The sequence below is a fragment of the Aptenodytes patagonicus genome, chromosome 4 (assembly GCF_965638725.1).
Source record: "Aptenodytes patagonicus chromosome 4, bAptPat1.pri.cur, whole genome shotgun sequence".
NCBI lineage: Eukaryota > Metazoa > Chordata > Aves > Sphenisciformes > Spheniscidae > Aptenodytes > Aptenodytes patagonicus.
Window position 1 is genome coordinate 29,672,812 of NC_134952.1, and position 19,099 is coordinate 29,691,910.

The 19,099-nt window shown below is 39.4% G+C and overlaps 1 protein-coding gene across 2 annotated transcripts; it reads right to left on the reverse strand.

Annotated features, from left to right (window-relative positions):
- Nucleotides 1–3,787: 3,787 nt before the first annotated feature.
- Nucleotides 3,788–10,320, reverse strand: COMMD8 (COMM domain containing 8). Of its 2 annotated transcripts, XM_076337594.1 has the most exons (5): nt 10,265–10,320; nt 8,956–9,111; nt 7,766–7,918; nt 5,929–6,084; nt 3,788–4,264 (listed from the first exon to the last, which is right to left on the reverse strand). In XM_076337594.1, the coding sequence occupies exons 1-5, from the start codon at nt 10,307–10,309 to the stop codon at nt 4,244–4,246; spliced, it is 531 nt and encodes a 176-aa protein (XP_076193709.1). In that variant the 5' UTR covers nt 10,310–10,320; the 3' UTR covers nt 3,788–4,243. The 2 variants fall into 2 exon arrangements, with proteins under 2 accessions (XP_076193709.1, XP_076193708.1); XM_076337593.1 differs by lacking the exon at nt 3,788–4,264 and having other exon boundaries at nt 5,896–6,084.
- Between the last annotated feature and the right edge of the window lie 8,779 nt (nt 10,321–19,099).

The following is a 19,099-nucleotide window of genomic DNA, read 5'->3' on the forward strand; positions in this document are numbered from 1 at the left end:
TGAAATTAAAACTTCATACAGTGTGTCCATTATATGTACTATTTTCATTAGGACTTTTGGTTCAAAGAGCCTACTGTACAAAATTTTGTTTCTGGTCTTAATTACATGCTTAAGAGATCTGTACATAGTACCTGCAAAACCAGAGAGTTTTCACCAATAGATTTATGATGGTTGTTTTCCTTTTTTTTTTGCTCACGTGACCGCAGGACCCAGAACTGAGCTGCTCTGCAGGGGCAAACGCTGGGAGAATACGAACACGTGTCCCTGAAACAAAACAAATGGGGGAGCATCACCTGGGAACAACCGTTACAAGTTAGTGTGGTGGGACATGCAAACGTCAAAGCCATTCAGCTTACCATAACCAGCCAATTAGAAAGAGCTCAGGCCAGGAAGAACACAGAAAAATACAGATATGGACAAAGTGAGCAGATAGGCAAGGACAAAATTAAAAGTTATTTAATGTTAATGGAGTCTCTTTAAACTCCTGCACCTTTGGCCTAATTCCTACGCCTTCAGAAGATTTCCCCGATTCCCCCCTTAGTCACAGACTCAAGTGGCTTTGTGAGTGACGCTCCCCACGTGACAGCCCCTCCACGGCTTTTGTTACCGGTGCAGTTCTTGTATTTCACTCTGGTCCCAGCATACAGTTCCTCCAGGGGCTGTGATGTGCACTGCAGTGCTTTGCACTGTATGAAAACCTGGGTGAAAATGCAATGGCAACTTCCTTACCTAATCCCCCGTTCTTCAGCCTGGAAGGGAGCATAGCCGGGCATACTTGACAGACATGTTCCTGGCCACGTGAGTTTGGTTTAGATGTTTCCATTACACGTACGTTTTTCCTATTCACTACCTTTTCATGTCTACCTGCGTTCATCAAAGTGTATGTTGAAGCGGACACCAGTATAATGGGTTTTGTGGAATCTCTAGCTTTTTGCATCAATTTGGCCTGGTACAGTCTCCACAAATGCCTTATCTGTCACAACTGGAGACCTTGCTTGCTCCAGAAGTACCTAATTCTCAGAGCAGAGACAGAACAAAACCACTTTCTGATAGATGGTACAAAGTACAGAACAGCAAGCTCTCTTCTCCATTCTGTTTGGTCCTTTTCCTTTCCACCTACTGGAGGCCACTACGTGCCTTACGAGGACAGTTCATTTCTCTGCAGAGATGTAAGGTCAGGATGCGCATTTCAAATGCAATTCCATGACAGTCATGTTTTAGTTCTCAATTGCTCGTCAACGGGTGCTCCTCTCCCTCTCTAGCCATTCACATGGTGGTGTTATGGCCCCCGTCAAAAACATCATTTTGATGGTTATATAAAAAATACTCAGACTTTCAATAAAGTCTAACACCCACGAAAAAGCAGTTCATTGCACATTTATTGCTGTCACATCATAACAGAAACTGTCTTATCTTCTTTTTTTTTTTTAAAGCAAAAAATCATTGAAAAATGATTCTTCAGCCTTTCCTATTCAGTGCTGCAGTAAAGGACAGGACAAATACAGGATGATACTAAAGATGAAACACCACCACATACCCTTAGAGTAATTATAAACCCATTCTTGCATAACTTGCTATAAAATTTAAAATGAAACTATATAAACTTTAAGTCTCTACTACTAAGAAAAAGTCAGAAATATTTTTAAATAGCATCTACATTTTTAAAAAAATTGCTATCAGCTAGACATGTGGCAGATTTTGCAACAGAAGCTTCATAGGTTGAACATAAAAATGGAAGTTATCATTTGTGCCCTTTTATTGTTGAGAAAACACATAACTATTTTGAAGAATTTACTGTATTTTTGAACAATTGATCTTTGAAAACTAAGACATAGCAACACAAAAGTTCTCTTCAACGTACTTTTTGCAACATACTGCAAAATAAGTTTTAAATACCCACTTTAATATTCTTTGAAGTACAGACTTTCTAGGGATCTGCTTTCTTAAATGTGTTCACGGTACATCTATAAATTGTATAAATGGATCAGCACACAAGTGTCTTCTATCCAAATGACATCCCAAACCTGATAATGTACACTCATATGAAATGTATTGCTGTTTATTATTTCTGCTACTGTAAATAGTTTTCAGTCCTTTTGTCCTAAATGATAAAAAGTGTGCCAACAATAAAAATCAGTTAAAAAAAATCAATTAACAAAAATTAAGCCTCTTTTCTCTACAAAAGCCTTTCAGCAACATATGCTATCACAGTACAATGAAAGCTAAAGCACAGTTACACCTTCAGTATGCATCATACAAGCCATGAAGCATTTAAACATGTAAGGCCATATCAAAGTAGCATATTCATTCTTCTATAAAGTGACTAGATCTAGAGGAAAGGGAAAAGCGGACTCAAGACAAATATACCTATGAATAAAATAAATAGACCTGACCAACTTATTCATTAAACTCGCAATTGAAAAATAGCATGCTCCTGAACAGAACACTGGACAACCTGCAGTAACTCTTTCCAGATTTTTTAATAAAGCTAGACAAATACCAATTCCAATCTGAATTTTTAGCCTGAATTTGGTACCACTTATGCAAGGTCTTTATCTGTTATCTGATCCATTATCAAATTTCTGTTGCTTATGTATATTCAAGACTATGATCAAGCCATATCTGTTGAAGAGATTGCAGTCCTTTCACTGTAAGATTTATTTTCCAGTCTTTCATTCTTATGACTCTTTACCCCCTTCTCCACTTTTTCTGATCTTTCTTGAATTGCTGACACTGAACTACATGCACGTCTGACTAAATGTACCAATACCAAATAAAAGGGAAACAGACTACATTTTATACACTTTTTTTTTTTTTAAAGTGTTCTCTGACCCACAAAACTTCTGTGCTAGTTTTCATGTTAGAAACATGCATTTAGGTTTCCTACCCATGAAGCCTATTAAAATCCTTTTCATAGCAGCCTTTCTACAAGAGAGCTTCTTGTCCTCCTCCTCTTCTCTGACCAGTCCTCTGAAGTCCAATTTTTTGTATGGATGCATTATTTTACACTTTTCTTATATGAAAACCTATGGCACAACAAACTATAGTGGAAGAAACTCAAGACCCTGATTTTGAAACTAGGAAGAAGGTAAGTCATCAATACTTTGCCTTTTTATATACACAAAACATGCATATATACACACACACACACGTTGAGAAGTACACATTACTATTTATGTAAACATTACAGATAATTTTCTCTTTATATATGGAAGAATGCTTTAACAAATAGTAGAAACCTAAGATTCCTGGTGTACTCTACTGTTACGGCTTCTAACTTTTGTTACGTACTACAATCAAAACGCAGTCTGGTTTCAGAAAGGTTTAGACTAGGATTTACCAGTTGTCTGCTGTATTAAATGGGCTGGGAATATCCTTTTCACAGTCCACATAGGTCAGCTCCTCTCCAGCACTGCACCCTCTTTTGGAAACATTAATATATTTTCACTTAAGATATGAAACCAAAGCTAAAAACCCAAACTTTACTCTGAGTAAAGCTCCAGTGCTTCTTCCTCAACTTCCGAGCACTGAACAGGTTGCCTAGAGAGGTTGTGGTGTCTCCATGCTTGGGAGATATTCAAAAGCCATCTGGACATGGTCCTGTGCAGCCTGCTCTAGGTGGTCCTGCTTGAGCAGGGGAGTTGGACAAGATGACCTCCAGAGGTCCCTTCCAACCTCAACTATTCTGTGATTCTGTACTGCTTTTGTTTGTAAAGATGATTTTTCCCAGCATCTAAAAAGATTGAGTTTAGTGATTAATAAAACAAGAAACAATTTACTGCTGTTATTCACACACAAAATTGAGTGTTTATTTACTATTTACAAATACATTAATGCTACAAGTACTCTGTCACGTTCTTCATTATCATGGCACCTTAGATAAGGATAACATATTATGCAAGTAAGACGCCTTAGTTTTACTAGACACCTATGCAGTCACTGTCGAAGTTTAACCAAAACGAATATGGCATACGTCGTAAGTGATACTTTTCCATAGTTCCATAAACCTTTAGCACTAAAAGCAACTGTACACTGGATTTTTATATTTTTGGTCAAACAGATACAAGATTTTATTATTTTTATCAAAAGATTAGTAGTTTATTTGGTCACAAGTCCCAACAGCCTTCTCCCTTGAGTATTTTATAGCATCAACAACTTCTGGCTTTGCAGAGAACTTTTTTTTTTCCCCCCAAGTCAATTGGGGAGCCATCGCCAGCAGATACCATCAGTGATCTGCATTCCATCACTTCAGTTGCAAGACAACCTTCAAAAAAGGAGAAAAGGAATGAGATTAAAGTTGGATGAGACCAAAACTTAAGCAGTCTAGGAAATACAGCTTTTTGCTTTCTGTTACAATATAATATGCAACTGTATAAACATGCCTCTCCTCTGGAAAATACACCATCCCTCTCTCAGCTCTCTTTTACAACCTCACACAACTATCACTTCCAATAACTTTCTTTAGCATTTACTGCACGCAAACCATTCCTCAGCTCCCTGTAATCAAAAAGTAGAATGGTAATTTCCAGGTCCAGTGAGATTCTTTCCGCACAAAGCAGAACTGAGGGACCATTTCTAGAGTGAATTCCTCCTTGTGTGCACATAAAACTAAGTAAGGAGATGACAACATCCCACAGCATCCATACAGACCTTCAAGCAGAACAAAAGGCATGTGGAGACTGAAATCTGTCCCAGAAGAATCCTTGTTTGCATAGTGTAGAGTTTATGACAAGCTACGATTTTTATTTAGTTTTGGAGGAAAAAATCCAGGAGAAAGCAAGCTGTTAAGGGCTCTCATTTCACAAGAACACCACCTGTATCCAGACTAATGCATTTATCTTACCGAGAACTGCGTAATTATTCAGAGGTCTCACATTAGCCTCATTAAAGCAACTGGTAGACATAATCTTAGTGTCTTCTGTAATTCAAAATATTAACAGCGCTATAACAACTTAGTATTTAACTCTATGAGCAATAAAACTATTATTTTCAGTTGTTATATACTGACGAAGATTTTTTTCTAAATTTTGCTCTACAGATTCCAGCTATAGCACCGTAACATTATATAAAACGTCTACAGAAACCCCTCACTTGCTAAATGTTACGAAGCAACTAGAAGCTGCTAACTTCTAAAACATGTTGATATAACACTTTCACATCCATCCTGCAAGATGTCAGAGAATTCCATCTCTCAGATAGCAGACAATAAATATTTAAGACACTTTCAGATTTGAAGAAAAACTACTTTCCTTTATAACAGAGCAAGAATTAATACTGAAAGGTAACTAAACAAGGAGAGACTCCAGGATTCACAGTTATCACCAGGGTGCAAGTCTGATGACATTTCTTCACCTAACAATTTTTCTTCAAATCCTCACTTCCCTTAGTCTTTTCTATTAAGAAATCTGAGACACCCCAAATAAGATTTCACTTGAAATTTTCTTCTTGGGTTACTGTATTGGAATCTTTGTAACTTCCTTCCTGATTTACTATGCCATGGAAATTAAAGCACTCAATTTGAACCAAGCAACTCTCCCGTATGCATTCCCAGCCACTGACATTTTGCGAAGCTGGGGGAACACCGGATTTCTCTCCAGTCTTTCAAAATCAACTCTCATCTGACACTGTCATTGCATTTGCTTCTCCTATTCTCAGAAGGCTTTTTAATAGTGCTCTGAACAGACTATTATGCTTATCAGGATTCTAATTACGTTTTTAAAAAATTCTAGACAAAAGTGCACTAAAAAACCTCTGAAGTCTATCCAAGATAGTCTGCCTTATGTAAGGCTTTCTGTAACTCTATAGTCATTTTGCCAATGAATGATTTACTTTGGGTTTTCAGCAAGATACCCAGAACAAACAATTTCAGTTAAAATAAACTCGGTACACGAGAAGTCAGGAACAAAGGATGATATTGGTAAAAGCTACCTTATTAGCGGCTTCCAGTGCATTTATTAGGTTCTGCAACTCTTCCTTATTCATCTCTATAGAAATTGGTTTAATTTCACCGTTTTCTCTCACATCCAAATCAAGATTGAGAAGTGGCATTTGCAGCATGGAGATCTTATCACTGGAGAGAGCAAGCTATGCAGATTGATGAAACAACAAAGTGTAAGGTGGAACCATTAAGTTTTTAGTCTTTCATAGCATCACATCTGCACTTTATATTGAATGTGTACTACCAGAACAAACATCAGCATGACAAAACTAACTTCTCACAAGTCATCTCTGCAGTTTTTGGTTTTGCTTCCCCCCCCGCCCCCGCTGTTGGGATTTTTGTCTGTTTGTTAATACCAACAATATACTGAAATACTAAAACCCCTCTTCATAGCAATACATTTGTCAAAAGAATTTGTTAGAATTACGGGGCTACTACATTTTTGTATTCTAGGTGAAACGAAAGGATACATTTGATCATGGCTTTTTAAAAGTGAAGTATATGAATTCTGAAGTCACCGTATTCAAATAGTTCTGGTAATCAATGAGTAAGAAGGGTCTTACAGAAGGGGGCAGTTGGGAGAAAGAGGACACCTTTGTGCATTTTTCAACTCTCTCTACAGCTGATCAAACACTGTTTGTCAGATATCCTATTTGACAATCACTGATGAAGAGAATTACATACCAATTGTGCTTTCTTTTTTGTTTACTATTATACTCACTCTAGTATAAATAAGGCTTTTAAAATATATTAAAATCAAAGATCAGTTGATAATACTGTAGGTCAGTATTGTACACACCTATCTTATTTATTTAGAAAGCAGAATGTGGTACAGCACAGGAGAGACAGTGTCCTTAGTAGGATTCAACTATGGTAAGCAAAAAATATCACAATCAGCTCAAGGAAAAAAAAGAAGTGGTTTAAAGCAAAATGAATACAATAGTTCAGACATGTACCAGAAATTTGTATCACAGAATAGAAAGAAACTCAAAAATCCTACAGAAGTTAAAAGAAACCACAAGCAAAAAAACAAGAGTTCACATAAGCCTATTTTATATTTTTGTCAGCAGTAAATGCAGTTAGCGAGAGATCAATCCCTAGTAACAGTTCATCTGAAGCACATTATGATGCCATATTTGCTCTTGCAAAAATCTTATCTATTGTGGGCATTGCTCTTTGATTTCCAAAGCTGTTTGCTGCACAAACTATTTAACACTTGTTGAAATGGAGAACTATTTAACAGCTCTACATGTCTGTTTAACAGCTCCCATGGAGTAACTAAACAACATTACTTATACTGTTTGTATCTTAAGTCTCTGATAGAGCTTAAGTTAAAACAGCTGTGTCTTTGTAACCCCAAAGCACCATCCAGCTTTAGGCAACACAGCTCACTGGCTTATTATCAAAATAAGCCTAAAGATAAATGATTTAAAACTAATTATTAAATCATTGTTTATTGCAGGAATCCAAAAATTTGAAAAAAGTCAGGGAGACACATCCTGAATCAGTGTACTACTCTTAATATTTCTTCTTTGAGTAAAAATAGTGTCTACAGCATCCGAAACTTTCAGGTGTTCCTGAAAAACGCTCAAGCTCCTTTTAGGAAAGAGATAGGTATTGCAGCTTTAAAAGAAAGGAGGAGGGGGGAAGAATTATTTTACAGTTTATACAAATTTCTGGCAAGTCTTTTATGTGTTATGAATGTGCTTTTCTGATACGTATAAAAATTGATCCATGCTCCAGAATGAGCAGGCCTAAGGGGACTATATCAATAGTTACTTCTGTGTTGTGGAACACTTCTTTCAAATATTACGGCAACACTCTCACCTTTAACTGCCAGTCAAAATCCTGCAGCTGGGCAGAAGAGATTGCATTTACACTTTCCACTAGTGCATTCCTGATTTCTTCCTTTCTGCCTTTTAGACACTTTGCAATTGCTTCTTGATAGTCTGAATTTAACTCATTTATCTGCTGAGCAGCCTACAAAAATAAAAATAGTAATTGTTTAAACTATGAACCACAGAAATAACATGTACCACCTGCAATAGCTGTGCTCTGTAGATATCCAAGCTTCTACCCAGACAGCTGTTATACTAGACTCCATAGTCTCATCTTTCTTATACCACTCAGTGGCTACTCTCTGTGTTTGACAGTTAGAGTCAGTATTTACCACAGCAACGTGTAAAAAAAAAAAATTTCTTATAACTTAAATTAAAAGAAACCAAAGAATGGAGGCTTTATTGCCCACCTTAGATCCCACCCTAAAGTCAAAACAAACAAACAAACAAAAAAATCACACATACAAACAACACAGGTTTAGCTCTGAAAGTTTCTGAACGTCAGAGTGGAGACAAACTACATTAGCTTAGCTGAAAGAGACATACTGATGTACGGACTTTCCTATGACTACACAAGTACCTTTCTTTGATCTAGCTACTAGCAGGTAGTCAAAATAGGAGCAATGGGCAAAAGATGAGAATTAATATTTCTGATAGTGGAACAAGTTTTTGCAAAGTTTATACATATTGGAATGCCCTGAATTATAGTCCCTGTCCCACATGGTCCTCCATTCACAGTCTAGATTTTTTTTTATTTATTTACATACAGTCAATATTTTAAAACATTTCAATGCAGTAGTAATGAACAAAGAAAGCCAAACAAGAGTGTGAATTGTTTTTATTGCTAATGAACAGTAATGACAGGTTATGTATCATAAGGAAAATAGATTTAATTTGGTGGTACTTAAGAGATCAATTTAAGTGACTAAAACAGTACTTTAACAAGTAAGTATTATCCAGTTCTACTTAAAAAAAAAAAATCAGTGTCCAATTTCACTTTTTCTTTCAAAAGTCTTCACAGTGTATCTCTAAATGCTACTAACCTTCTGCCAATTTAGGCTTAGTCTGCTACTATTCAAATGCTACACTATAAAAATACTTTAATACTAAATAAACTACAAGACTAATCACTCCAGTATGATCTCTCAAAGTCAAGCCCAATCAGTGATGAGCCCTTACCTCTTCATCAGATATGTTTTTGCCAACTGCAGTTTTGAAATATGTCATTGTTTCTTCTAAAACCTCCATCCACTCCGACAAGCTCCAAATACTGCCATAGTCCTGGTATCGAGGATACGCACGGCCACATATGCCATCAACTATTTTATGAAGGAACTGAAATTAACACGATACATAACTTAAGAACATGATTCTATCACAGTTAACCTACACCAAATACGAGACTGATCAGGCAATTCAGTTATCACCCCTCCCTTCACCGGGTACTGTCTCAATGCCTTCTCTGTGTGCAGCCCACGTACCATTCTAAGAAGTCATAAAGAGGTAGTCCCGGCATATGAACTGTCCTCCCCTCTCCCCCAGAGTCAATTCACAAGGTTTGGCCACAGAAATCACGTGATTTAGATTCACCTTGGACTTACATTTGGACTTAGTCGTGCACAAAACTATTATAACGTACTGCTGAGCAGCAGAGCTGCCACACCAAAGGACACCTCAGTCATCTCTGCACTTGGATTGGCAGGATGCAAAGCACAACTCAAAGTGCTGATCTCCAAGCCTGTGCCTCTCTAGTCTCCCAAACCACTGTCCTCTAGTACTGAGGCTCTTCTGTATGCCAGGCTTCTTGGCCTGCTGTAGTAATTTTTGAGCACTGTAGTGAAGCAAATCCAGGCAGTCCACTACTTCACCGACTGGAAACCAATGGAGCCTCTCTGGGAGCAGCCGAGAGCTGCCGCGCGCAGGCCATCTCCCTCAGCACCGGCTTACAGCGCTGAGCCCTCAGAGAGCAGACGACTAATGCTGCGAAGAGCTCAAGAACATTTCCAATATTCTAACAGCAAAGCGAGCGCATGAACACCCGCTAGGTGCACCCCCGGCGTATTTTGAGCTGGTACTTTTCGTTTCGTTTTGGAGAGGCCCAGAGAGGCGAGGGAGGGCAGCACGGGCCACAGCCCCGAGAGGCCGGTGAGGCAGCAGCACCGCTTTGCAGCCCGGCGGACGACGGGCTCGGCCTCCCTCACAGGTGCCGGAGAGCGGCACCTCGGCTTCCCCGCGGCGAGCACCGCCCTCCCCAACCCCCAGGGGCATTACCGGACACCGCCCGGCCGGGACCGGGGGGCACCCGCCTGCTCCCGCCGCGCCCCCACCCCCAGTTCGCTTCACGGCGGCAGCGGCCCGGAGGCCCCGTCCTCTCGGAAAACAGCCGCCTCGTCGGGCGGGCTGCTGACCGGCACGGCGGCCGCGGCTCCGCCTGCCTCAGAGGCGCCGGGGCCCCGCTGCCGCCCGCCCGGGGGCGCGGAGAGCCCACCTCGAGGGCCCGTCCCGGCGGGAGCTTCTCCAGCAGCCGCATCATCCCCCGGCCCTTCCCGCCCCCCCGCCGAGCACGTGACCGCCCAGACGGCCCGCGAGCACACGCTTCCCCCTCCCCTTCGGCGGCGAGGCGCATGCGCACAGGCAAAGACCCGCCCTCCCCCGCCCGAGGTCACGGGTTCGAGTCCCGGCCCCGGTGCCGCGGGGGTCGCCCCGCGGGTTCGGAGGGCAAACCGCTGCTCTGTGCAACTTTCAGTCAGATCAGCGAATGAAGTTGAACCCCCCAAAATTTTAGGAGCTTTTATATGCAATAACACGTCAGTTATTTTTACATTCTGCCTGTTTTGCAGCTTTGCTTTTTCACTCTTAACAGGCTAACCTTCCAACTTACGGCAGGGGAGGAAGTTCAAGGCTTACAACAGACGTCACATCTCTGATATTAAACAAAATTGAGGAAGCTAGGAGAAATACTAACTACAGAAGTCCATGCTGCAGGTACAGTGTTTACCATGAACAACTCATTTCTTGTTTCTGCTTTGCCGAAGTGGGATGCTAACCAGACCACGGAGGAGGTTTACAGAACAGGTTTTAATGTTAGCAGTGACCTTTCCATGCCTTAAGTTCATTTGAATGTGGATGTGAAGAAGCAAAAATGCCCCAACCACTTGTACGAGAAAACCAGTACGAATTCAAGTCCCAGCAAGACACAGAACTGCGCAGAAACCGAAATACCTGTAGGCAGACCTTATTTCACTGAAATCCCTAGGCTAATTCACAGGCAAACAAGTATGCGTATGTAAGAGTAACACTGGGCCGTAAGAATATGAAAGCAGCTACAAGTCTGTACTGGTGGATACAAGGTCTGCAGAAAACCTCAGGCTCGTTAAGTCAGTTTGCAGCACGTCTTCTCCAAAGACAGGTATGTGGCCTTCTAAGAACAGTGTGGTGTGTGGGAGTTTTGGAGAAGAAACAGATGGGGAAGAACCGATTTCATGTTTGGCTGACTGTAAACTTTCAGGTGCACCCAATTTCTCTCAGGGATTGCTACTGCTAATAGATCAGATTTTTAATAAAGGCTTCTGGAAAATTTATTTCATTTTATTATGGAGAAATTACTTGATGCTGCTGTTAAATTCGGGAATAGCTGAAAATGCAAATAAAAATTATTTTATGTAATTTTCAATAATAATTTCCTTTATTCCCCTAGAACTTGCTTTGTTAGATAACTGGAAACCTATCCAGTTTCTTTTGACTGTACAATGTTGCACACTACAAAATACAGCAGCAGGGGGAGCTTCTGCTCCAAACAAAACAGACCCAGAGACAACGCTGGAGAAATATGAAAGAAATCCAGACTTGGAGAGAAGTTAGGGGGAACAAGGAGAAAGGTAATGAGTGTCCCGCCCAGATGAAAGGGATCAAACAAGTGACAAATGCAAGAGAGCAAAGATGTAACACGTGAAAGACAGGAACACATAAAAGAGGACAGGGAACCACCATTCTGTCTGACACAATCTCAGTGAACACTTTCAAAGCAGCTTATTTTTTGCAGGTCTGAAGAATAAAGAGTTTCACTTTTCATAGATGTGTAGTTTAAAATAATAGTTTGGATTCAGCCTACTGACATACGAGGAGCAAAGTCAGACCGCACAAGGAAACGAAAGCTGGGTTAGCTAAATCCATGTTTCTGATCCCATGTACAACTACAAAGTAGTAGGGCATACAAAGATGGCCTTTGGCAGTTCGGAGTTTGTTTGGACTTGCATTATTTGGATCTGCCATCAGGTTTTAGGCCTTAAAAATACCAGCTTTTCATGCTTCTGTACCACAGCAGCAATAACCCACCCCACCCCTCTGCATGTAAGCTGTCAAATAACCACAAAATCAAAGGCAGGGACAGAAATGTGTAGAACATAAGTACGCAAGAGACTCCAGGACAGCAAGAAAAGAAGCAGCTTTATGAGAGAGAAATGCGAAGTGAACTTTGCATTATATTATCCACATTGCTGCTGACTTATAGAGGGTTTTGTTTGCTTTTACAGATAACCCACAACCTAAACTGCAGTAATTAAACATATTTTAAAATTAATCCTTTTGTTGCCCTTGTTTTTGGAGGAATGGCAATAATTAAAACATTGGGAAATAATAATAAGAGGTTCTTAATATTATAGTAGCATAAATGTGTTTTACATTGCTCTAAGTATATCCAGTTGGGAAGAGCATCTGAGCACCAGTGTAACTCTGACCCACAAGGAACTATTAAATTGGTATGGCAATAGAAATAAATAGATAATTCTGCATTTTACTAACACAGAGGGGCCAGTAAATGGGATTTTTAAATGCAGAGGAAACATAAAGTTGCAGTTCAGATTAAGCTGAGCTAAATGTAGGTTGCCGTGGAAAAGGGAGGTCCCACTGATTCCCTAGCCCCTGTTTCCAGCTCTGCTTCATTTTCCCCTCCCTTTTGCCAGCATTAGGGTGCCTGTGGCTGCAGGATGAAACTGCAACTGATATGGCTGAAAACGAATTGTTATTTTTGCACTGATTTATTTTTTTCACGGGTTAGATTTCAGCCAGGTTGGTGTTTCACGAATTAGTTCGAATAGTATATTCTTTATTTGCAGTGCGCTGGATGCACGGGGGATCTCTCCGCCTATCGTGCATGCCCACAACAAAAGTTACATCTCATTTATACAATTGAGTAATGAATATTCTAATAACGCCTATACATATTCATTATCTAACCACGCCTATCCTCGCTCCTCATGCTAATTAGTTGCATCTGCGCAGATCTTCCAAATAATTCTGGGCCGGGGTCGTTCCGGTGAAGGCTGATAGTCTTCCTTGTCCCCTTTCACCTAGTTGGCGCCAGGTTTCGCTGATCTTTGAATATATTGCTGACAGCTTGAAGGTCCTTTACGCTTATCAGACCGTCTCATTATCCACTTTACAACAAACTGTTTTTACAGTTCCTGTGTCTTCTATCTTCAGGAGGTCAGGGTTCTTTATCTTTAGAGGGTCAGGACTAATTGGTATGCACAAACATCTGTTCTTTATCAAACACATGACAGAATATAAATGTAACACAAATTATCTACATATACATGACAGAGTAATGATCTACATAAACACCTGTTTCACAATAATTATCTATTTATTTGTCTAAATATTTCTCTTGTCCTCCATCATTGGAACAAGAGCACCACTTCGAACAGAAGAGAACTTTGTCACTGGGACCGAGGGGGAAGACAAAACTACCCCTTCTGGCAGCCCACATTTAGATCAAATGAAATCGGTCCTGAAACTACAGCTTGACGCATGAATATCAATCAGTGAACCGCTTTAATTATTAAACCAGGAATCTTGAAAGCTTTTGTAGAAGCTTACATACAAACATGCTCATAGTGATATGCTACAGCTGAAAGAGATTGAAAATGATGTATCTCTATTTAATTTTTACACTCTGACCAGCCAGTGAAGTTCATAATAAGTGAGGCTGGATAAACAACATGACACTGACGTGCAGAACATTCTTTATCAGCTATTTGCTCTTTATAATCTATAATCATTTCTCCTGAATTAGAAATCAATTTTTTAAATTATTTTACTTGTAATATTTAAGCACATAAAACCACGACAAGTTTTGGTTCTCTTCCTCCCTCCCCCCCCCCCCCCTTCTGTAAATATACTACTTGTGTATTCACACTATGAGACATAAAGAGTACAGTACATCATGCATAGTGGATACAGTCTATGTCCATAGCTCTATACTTGTCTCTATCTTCTCTAGCTTTTTCCAGTAAAGAGATGTAACTAGACGGACTTCCTCAAATGTTCTTGATTTCACTTCTCACTCTGCAACTTCAAAATCCTCTTGCTGGTTTCTATAGCAGTTCTGTCCTTGTAACAGATTGCACCGAAGATCTAGCAATAGCTGCGAGGGACATTCTCGTGGTTCAACATCACCTCAGAGACACACAATTTATGTACCGAACTCTGTATCACCTTTCACAGACAAGGCGGTATACAGATAGACGGTTCACATACTAAAGAGATCATTCAAAAGAGCTCTGCTACATTGCAAGATTTTCAGAGGGGAACTGCTACTGCCGGACTCTCTGAGCATGCTTTGAAGTACCAGATGGGAAAAATCTTGTACATGTTATTCTAAGTCAAATAAGTTATTATCTGTACTGTATACATCTCAACACCTGCCTGCCTGAGGCAGTGGAAGAACCAGGAGCTGGTATCACACCCACTATTTGGTAGGACAGAGGCAGAGGAATAGTTTAGACCAGAAGAGTGACCTACTCTATAGGATAAGGAGCCTGTAGTTGGCTTGAGCCATATACCCCCTAAAGTAACAACTCATAGCTCAACACAAACTGGAGTCAGTACCTGGGGCTGTATGCTCACGACTCCCACTGGTCACCATCTTCTGTCCACAGCTGGGCAGGCACAGACTTATTCTTGGACCTGGATGTCTTGCCTTTCCTCTCCTGTTCTCAAGACACACTTCCTTGCACAAGCTTCTTTGACAGGAGAGGGAGGAGCCTTCGCCTCCCACCCAATGGGAGTCTCTATGAATATTCTCCTAACTCTCCTTTCCTGCAATTCAGGACCATTATTTCTTATCCTGTGTTCAGGGAACATGCAGAAGAGTTTATTTTCATCTGATTTTTTGCTACCATTTTATAAGGAAAAATCATTACCATTTCTGTACTTCTACATCCCTCGTTTCATGCCTAAGAGTTCTAGGTGAACTGAATACCAAGTATACATCAGGACTGGAATTTTACTCACCATGTGCAGGTCTAATAATTGTAATGGCTGGAATGCAGAAAGACAACAACAACAGAAAATTAATAATCACTTTTAGGGCAGATGCAGTAAAACTATAAGCCAAATATTCCTCCCCTTCTCTAAGCTTAACCCTAAGATTTTAATATTAATAACGAATGGTAATAGTGTGTTGGTGCTTTTCAAAATTCTTTGGGCATCATAAAAGATAAAAGAAAATGCCCTGTGGGTAGAGTATGATGACTCTTTGCCCTATTAGTAAACAACAATTAGTAGACACTGGAATAGCAAGTTGCACCAACACATCATATTAGCAGCGGGGAGAAAGTATTCTTAAAATAATAAACACACTACTAGGTACATCTCCCCTCAACCATACAAGGAATTCATGGGCTGTATTTATTATATGACTCTGAGTTGAGAGCTACTATGATAGCTACTATAGATTTTATTTTTATCACATAATATTTTAAGGTAATGAAAACAGCTGTTAGTCAAATAGTTACGCTGGCAAAACTCTGTTTTTGCTGGCAGAGGTTATTTCAACCAAGGGCATAGAAAGAGAAGGTAATTTTAACAGACTAAGAAAAAGCACAGTTTGTTGATACAGCTACATCCATGCTAAGAGTGCTTTTGCCAGTACAGCACAGCAGTGCTTTTTTACCACTAAATCCCTTCCAGGGTAAATACAGCCAACTTGCTCCCAAGGCAAATCACCTTGGGATTTACAAGTCTTTCTCAGTCTTGCCAGTCTATGTCCAGTTTGGCAGCACATCGTGCTGGCCAGAATGCTTGGACTTCTTTGGGGTCTCTAAATAATATATAAGGGGCAGCCTTTCATATCTACCTCCTACTTCTGCCCTTCTCTTTTCCATGGGAAATAACAATTGAATAGAATTCACTGAAGATGTTCCTAGACTCCTATTAAACAACAAATCCTGTCTATCCATGCCTGTATCCAAGCTCAGGAAAGTGGAGTCAGTTAGTACACTTCACACATATAACTTTCCTTGAAGGATATTTAACATCTGTTCCCATTTTTTCTTTTCTGAGACAGGCTGTGTGACTACCATACTTAGCACAGAACTAGGATGAAGAAAAAATTCTAACTCTGTCACTATATTATTTCCTACCCACTTCATCTTCTTGCATCTGCGTTTCCCCACCTGCAGAATTAAGATAGTAATATCTGACTGCTCCTACAGGTGGTGTAGGAATCCATTAAGTTTGTGGCTTTACACCATCATGTTTATTAACTTTAAATAATATCTGATAAGAACCAGCAGTTCTTCTGTATTTTGGGAAAAGTGTGACCATGGCAGCAAGCCAGGTGCGTGTCCAGAATGATAGAAATTCTTTTTTCTTAGGAAACACATGGCAATATGATACCAAACACAGCAAATGTAGTGCTCATGAGGAATGCAAAGAAATACATTGCAGAGGAGGAGGAGGCCAGAAAAAAATAATTTGAAAGTGGCATCTTCTCACAAAGCTATCTAAATAGTCATGTATTAATTTGAAAAGTAGATTTTGGGAAGCAGCTGCAGAGTCCTGGACAACTTCTTTATAGTTACCAACTTTTCGAACCTTGCTAACTGTCGCACTGTTGCTGCAGTTGTATAACCTCCATGACCCATGACCTCCATGACTCCTGGGACAAATTCTGCTTTGAATCATATTACTGCAATTCCTCTTTTTCTTCAGCATGAGAGTGTCTCAAATTAACAAAGATACAAAAAGAAGAGATGCACACTGCGTACTTCTTTGCAATGGCAAACTATTTTCTCATGGCTCACTCATGAGTAAGAGTCTCATGCTAATAAAACCATTGTATCTCTCTCTTTCTAGGTAGAAAAAAATGTTCTAATTTACCTAAAAGCATTACCAGCCAGCTGAAGAAGTCTGAAAACCCTCTGGCTCATGCACAAGTGCAGGACTTTTATAAGGTAGGAAAATGCATGTATTTATACAGAGGGTTTGCTACAGTGAGATAATGAATCTCATTATGCAGGTGACGATAGCTTTGATTAGTATTTTGCTCACACCAGATTTGCAATGGTTTAATGTTATGGCATCAATAAAGATATTCTTAATTTTCAGTGAAGTAGCTGAGATGACATTTGCTTTTATTTAGAGTTACTCTGGAGCAAATTCTGGAGAAGAGCTCTCCAGATAATTTCCCTTTGCACTGTGAAGACATGGTCTACTCATTCTTCTACAAGCCACTGTAAGGAATGTAGCAAGAAATTTTCCTTTCACAGTTTGGAGAGTATTTCAGGAGAAATCCTGAAAATAGAAAATTTACAATTATGTTAATTTTCCTAGTTTTCCTTAAATAGTTCCTCTACCTATAAGAGGAAAATAAGGAGAAAATATAGTTTGTGCATTCGAAGACAGGATATGTTTTTTCCATATGTTAATTACAATGCATTGTATGACATAAAATCCTAGCAAAGAGCAGTTGTTCTAATATTGTCACATATAGTACTAGTTAAAAGTAAACCCTAGGCTTCTTTCTAAGTTTGAACTTGACCTACAGATACCTGTGAAAGTATAAATCTCTTTTGTCTTTACCATGGCCATGGCTATTCATTAATTAATCTTGGATCTGTGATGTACTGGGCTACCCAAGTGGATCAGAAACACGCATGTGGTAACATTTCTTCCAAGTTAGCTAAAGCCATACTTGCGCTTTCTCTTGGTCTATACTTTAACTTCATCTTGGTTTACACTGGCTCTAGAAGGTGAGATGATCAGATATAAAGTCTGCTCGGACAAAGTTTCACCTTCAAAAATGTTTAAATACATTTTAACCATAAAAATGAGGTTTTATCAGTGTGGTGTCTTGTAGACACTTTTGATCTGATACTAGGTATCCTAAAATTAGATTAACCATCTTATGAAGAAACAGCCTTGGATTTTTCCTTGTGGAAAATACCTGAGAGAATCAAAAGTCCAAGTGGCATCTTCATATCCATCTGCTGGATTATTTTTATTTGTTCAATAAATTGATATATTAGTTGTGACATAAGTAACTATGTCAAAGTAGTGAAAAATTTTGCTTAGCAAGTTGGAGTCATCTGTTCAGCAGAAATTATGAGTTAGAAAAACTGTAAAAAAAAAGTGAATAGGAAAAAAAACTTGAGAAAAATTACAACCCAGACAATAACTTTCTACAAGCAAAGAGAGAGAAAAAAGCAACATTTACTAAATAGTTCATTTGATATCACAGACTCAGCTCATTTTATTAGCCAATAGAGTGGTTTGATAAAAAGAAGATGCGGAATTAAGGTTATTTTGCGGACCAGATAAACTCAACAAGTCAAATAACTTGCTTGTATATACAATGAAAAGGAAGGCACTTAAGTACATATTGTAAGTGCATCTCAAAAGTGTTCTGATGCACAATAAAACTGTAGCAGTGTAAACACACTAATTACAAGTTTACAGCTGTAGATGAGACAGGGCTGAAGATTAGCCATGGGAAATTGCCACACCACAGTAAACAGAAAAAGAAGGGATAAAGCAATTTATCCAAGTGCATCAAAGCCGTCAGTGTGAAATTCCACTTTGCTAGTACTAGTTTCCAATCATACACACTTTCCCATCAGCCCAGAAGTAGCAGCATTAGATGGTGTTCCTTTTCTTCAGAGTTATAGTTTTGTGTCTTCTTATTCAATGGGCCCATGTTGGCTCAGCCGGGTAGTGAACCTGGATTGTTAGAAGCTGGAGTCTCACTATAGATTACTAATTCAGCTTCCCTATCATAGAAAGTACTAACGCCAAGGTAAGAGGAAATTCCTGCTGCAGTAGGAGCTGCAGTAAGATGATGATATCTCATTTAAGATGATTTTTTGCTTGTCGTGGTAATTCAGAGCCCCTTAAAAGGGAAAGACACTTTCAGATTCCTTGTTAAATTTCAGTTGATAGTTACTTTCTGCAGAACAGGCAACAGAATGAAAATCCCTAGAACAAAAAGTCCCATCATCTTAGTGACTTTCAGGATGGAAGTTCCTAATACACATGATGGCCA

Coding starts and splice junctions, on each gene's coding strand:
- COMMD8 (XM_076337593.1), bottom strand. CDS start 10,309: ATGATGCGGCTGCTGGAGAAGCTCCCGCCGGGACGGGCCCTCGAG. Junction 9,112..10,264: donor CGCCGGGACGGGCCCTCGAG/GTGGGCTCTCCG, acceptor TGTTAATTTCAG/TTCCTTCATAAAATAGTTGA. Junction 7,919..8,955: donor AAAACATATCTGATGAAGAG/GTAAGGGCTCAT, acceptor TTATTTTTGTAG/GCTGCTCAGCAGATAAATGA.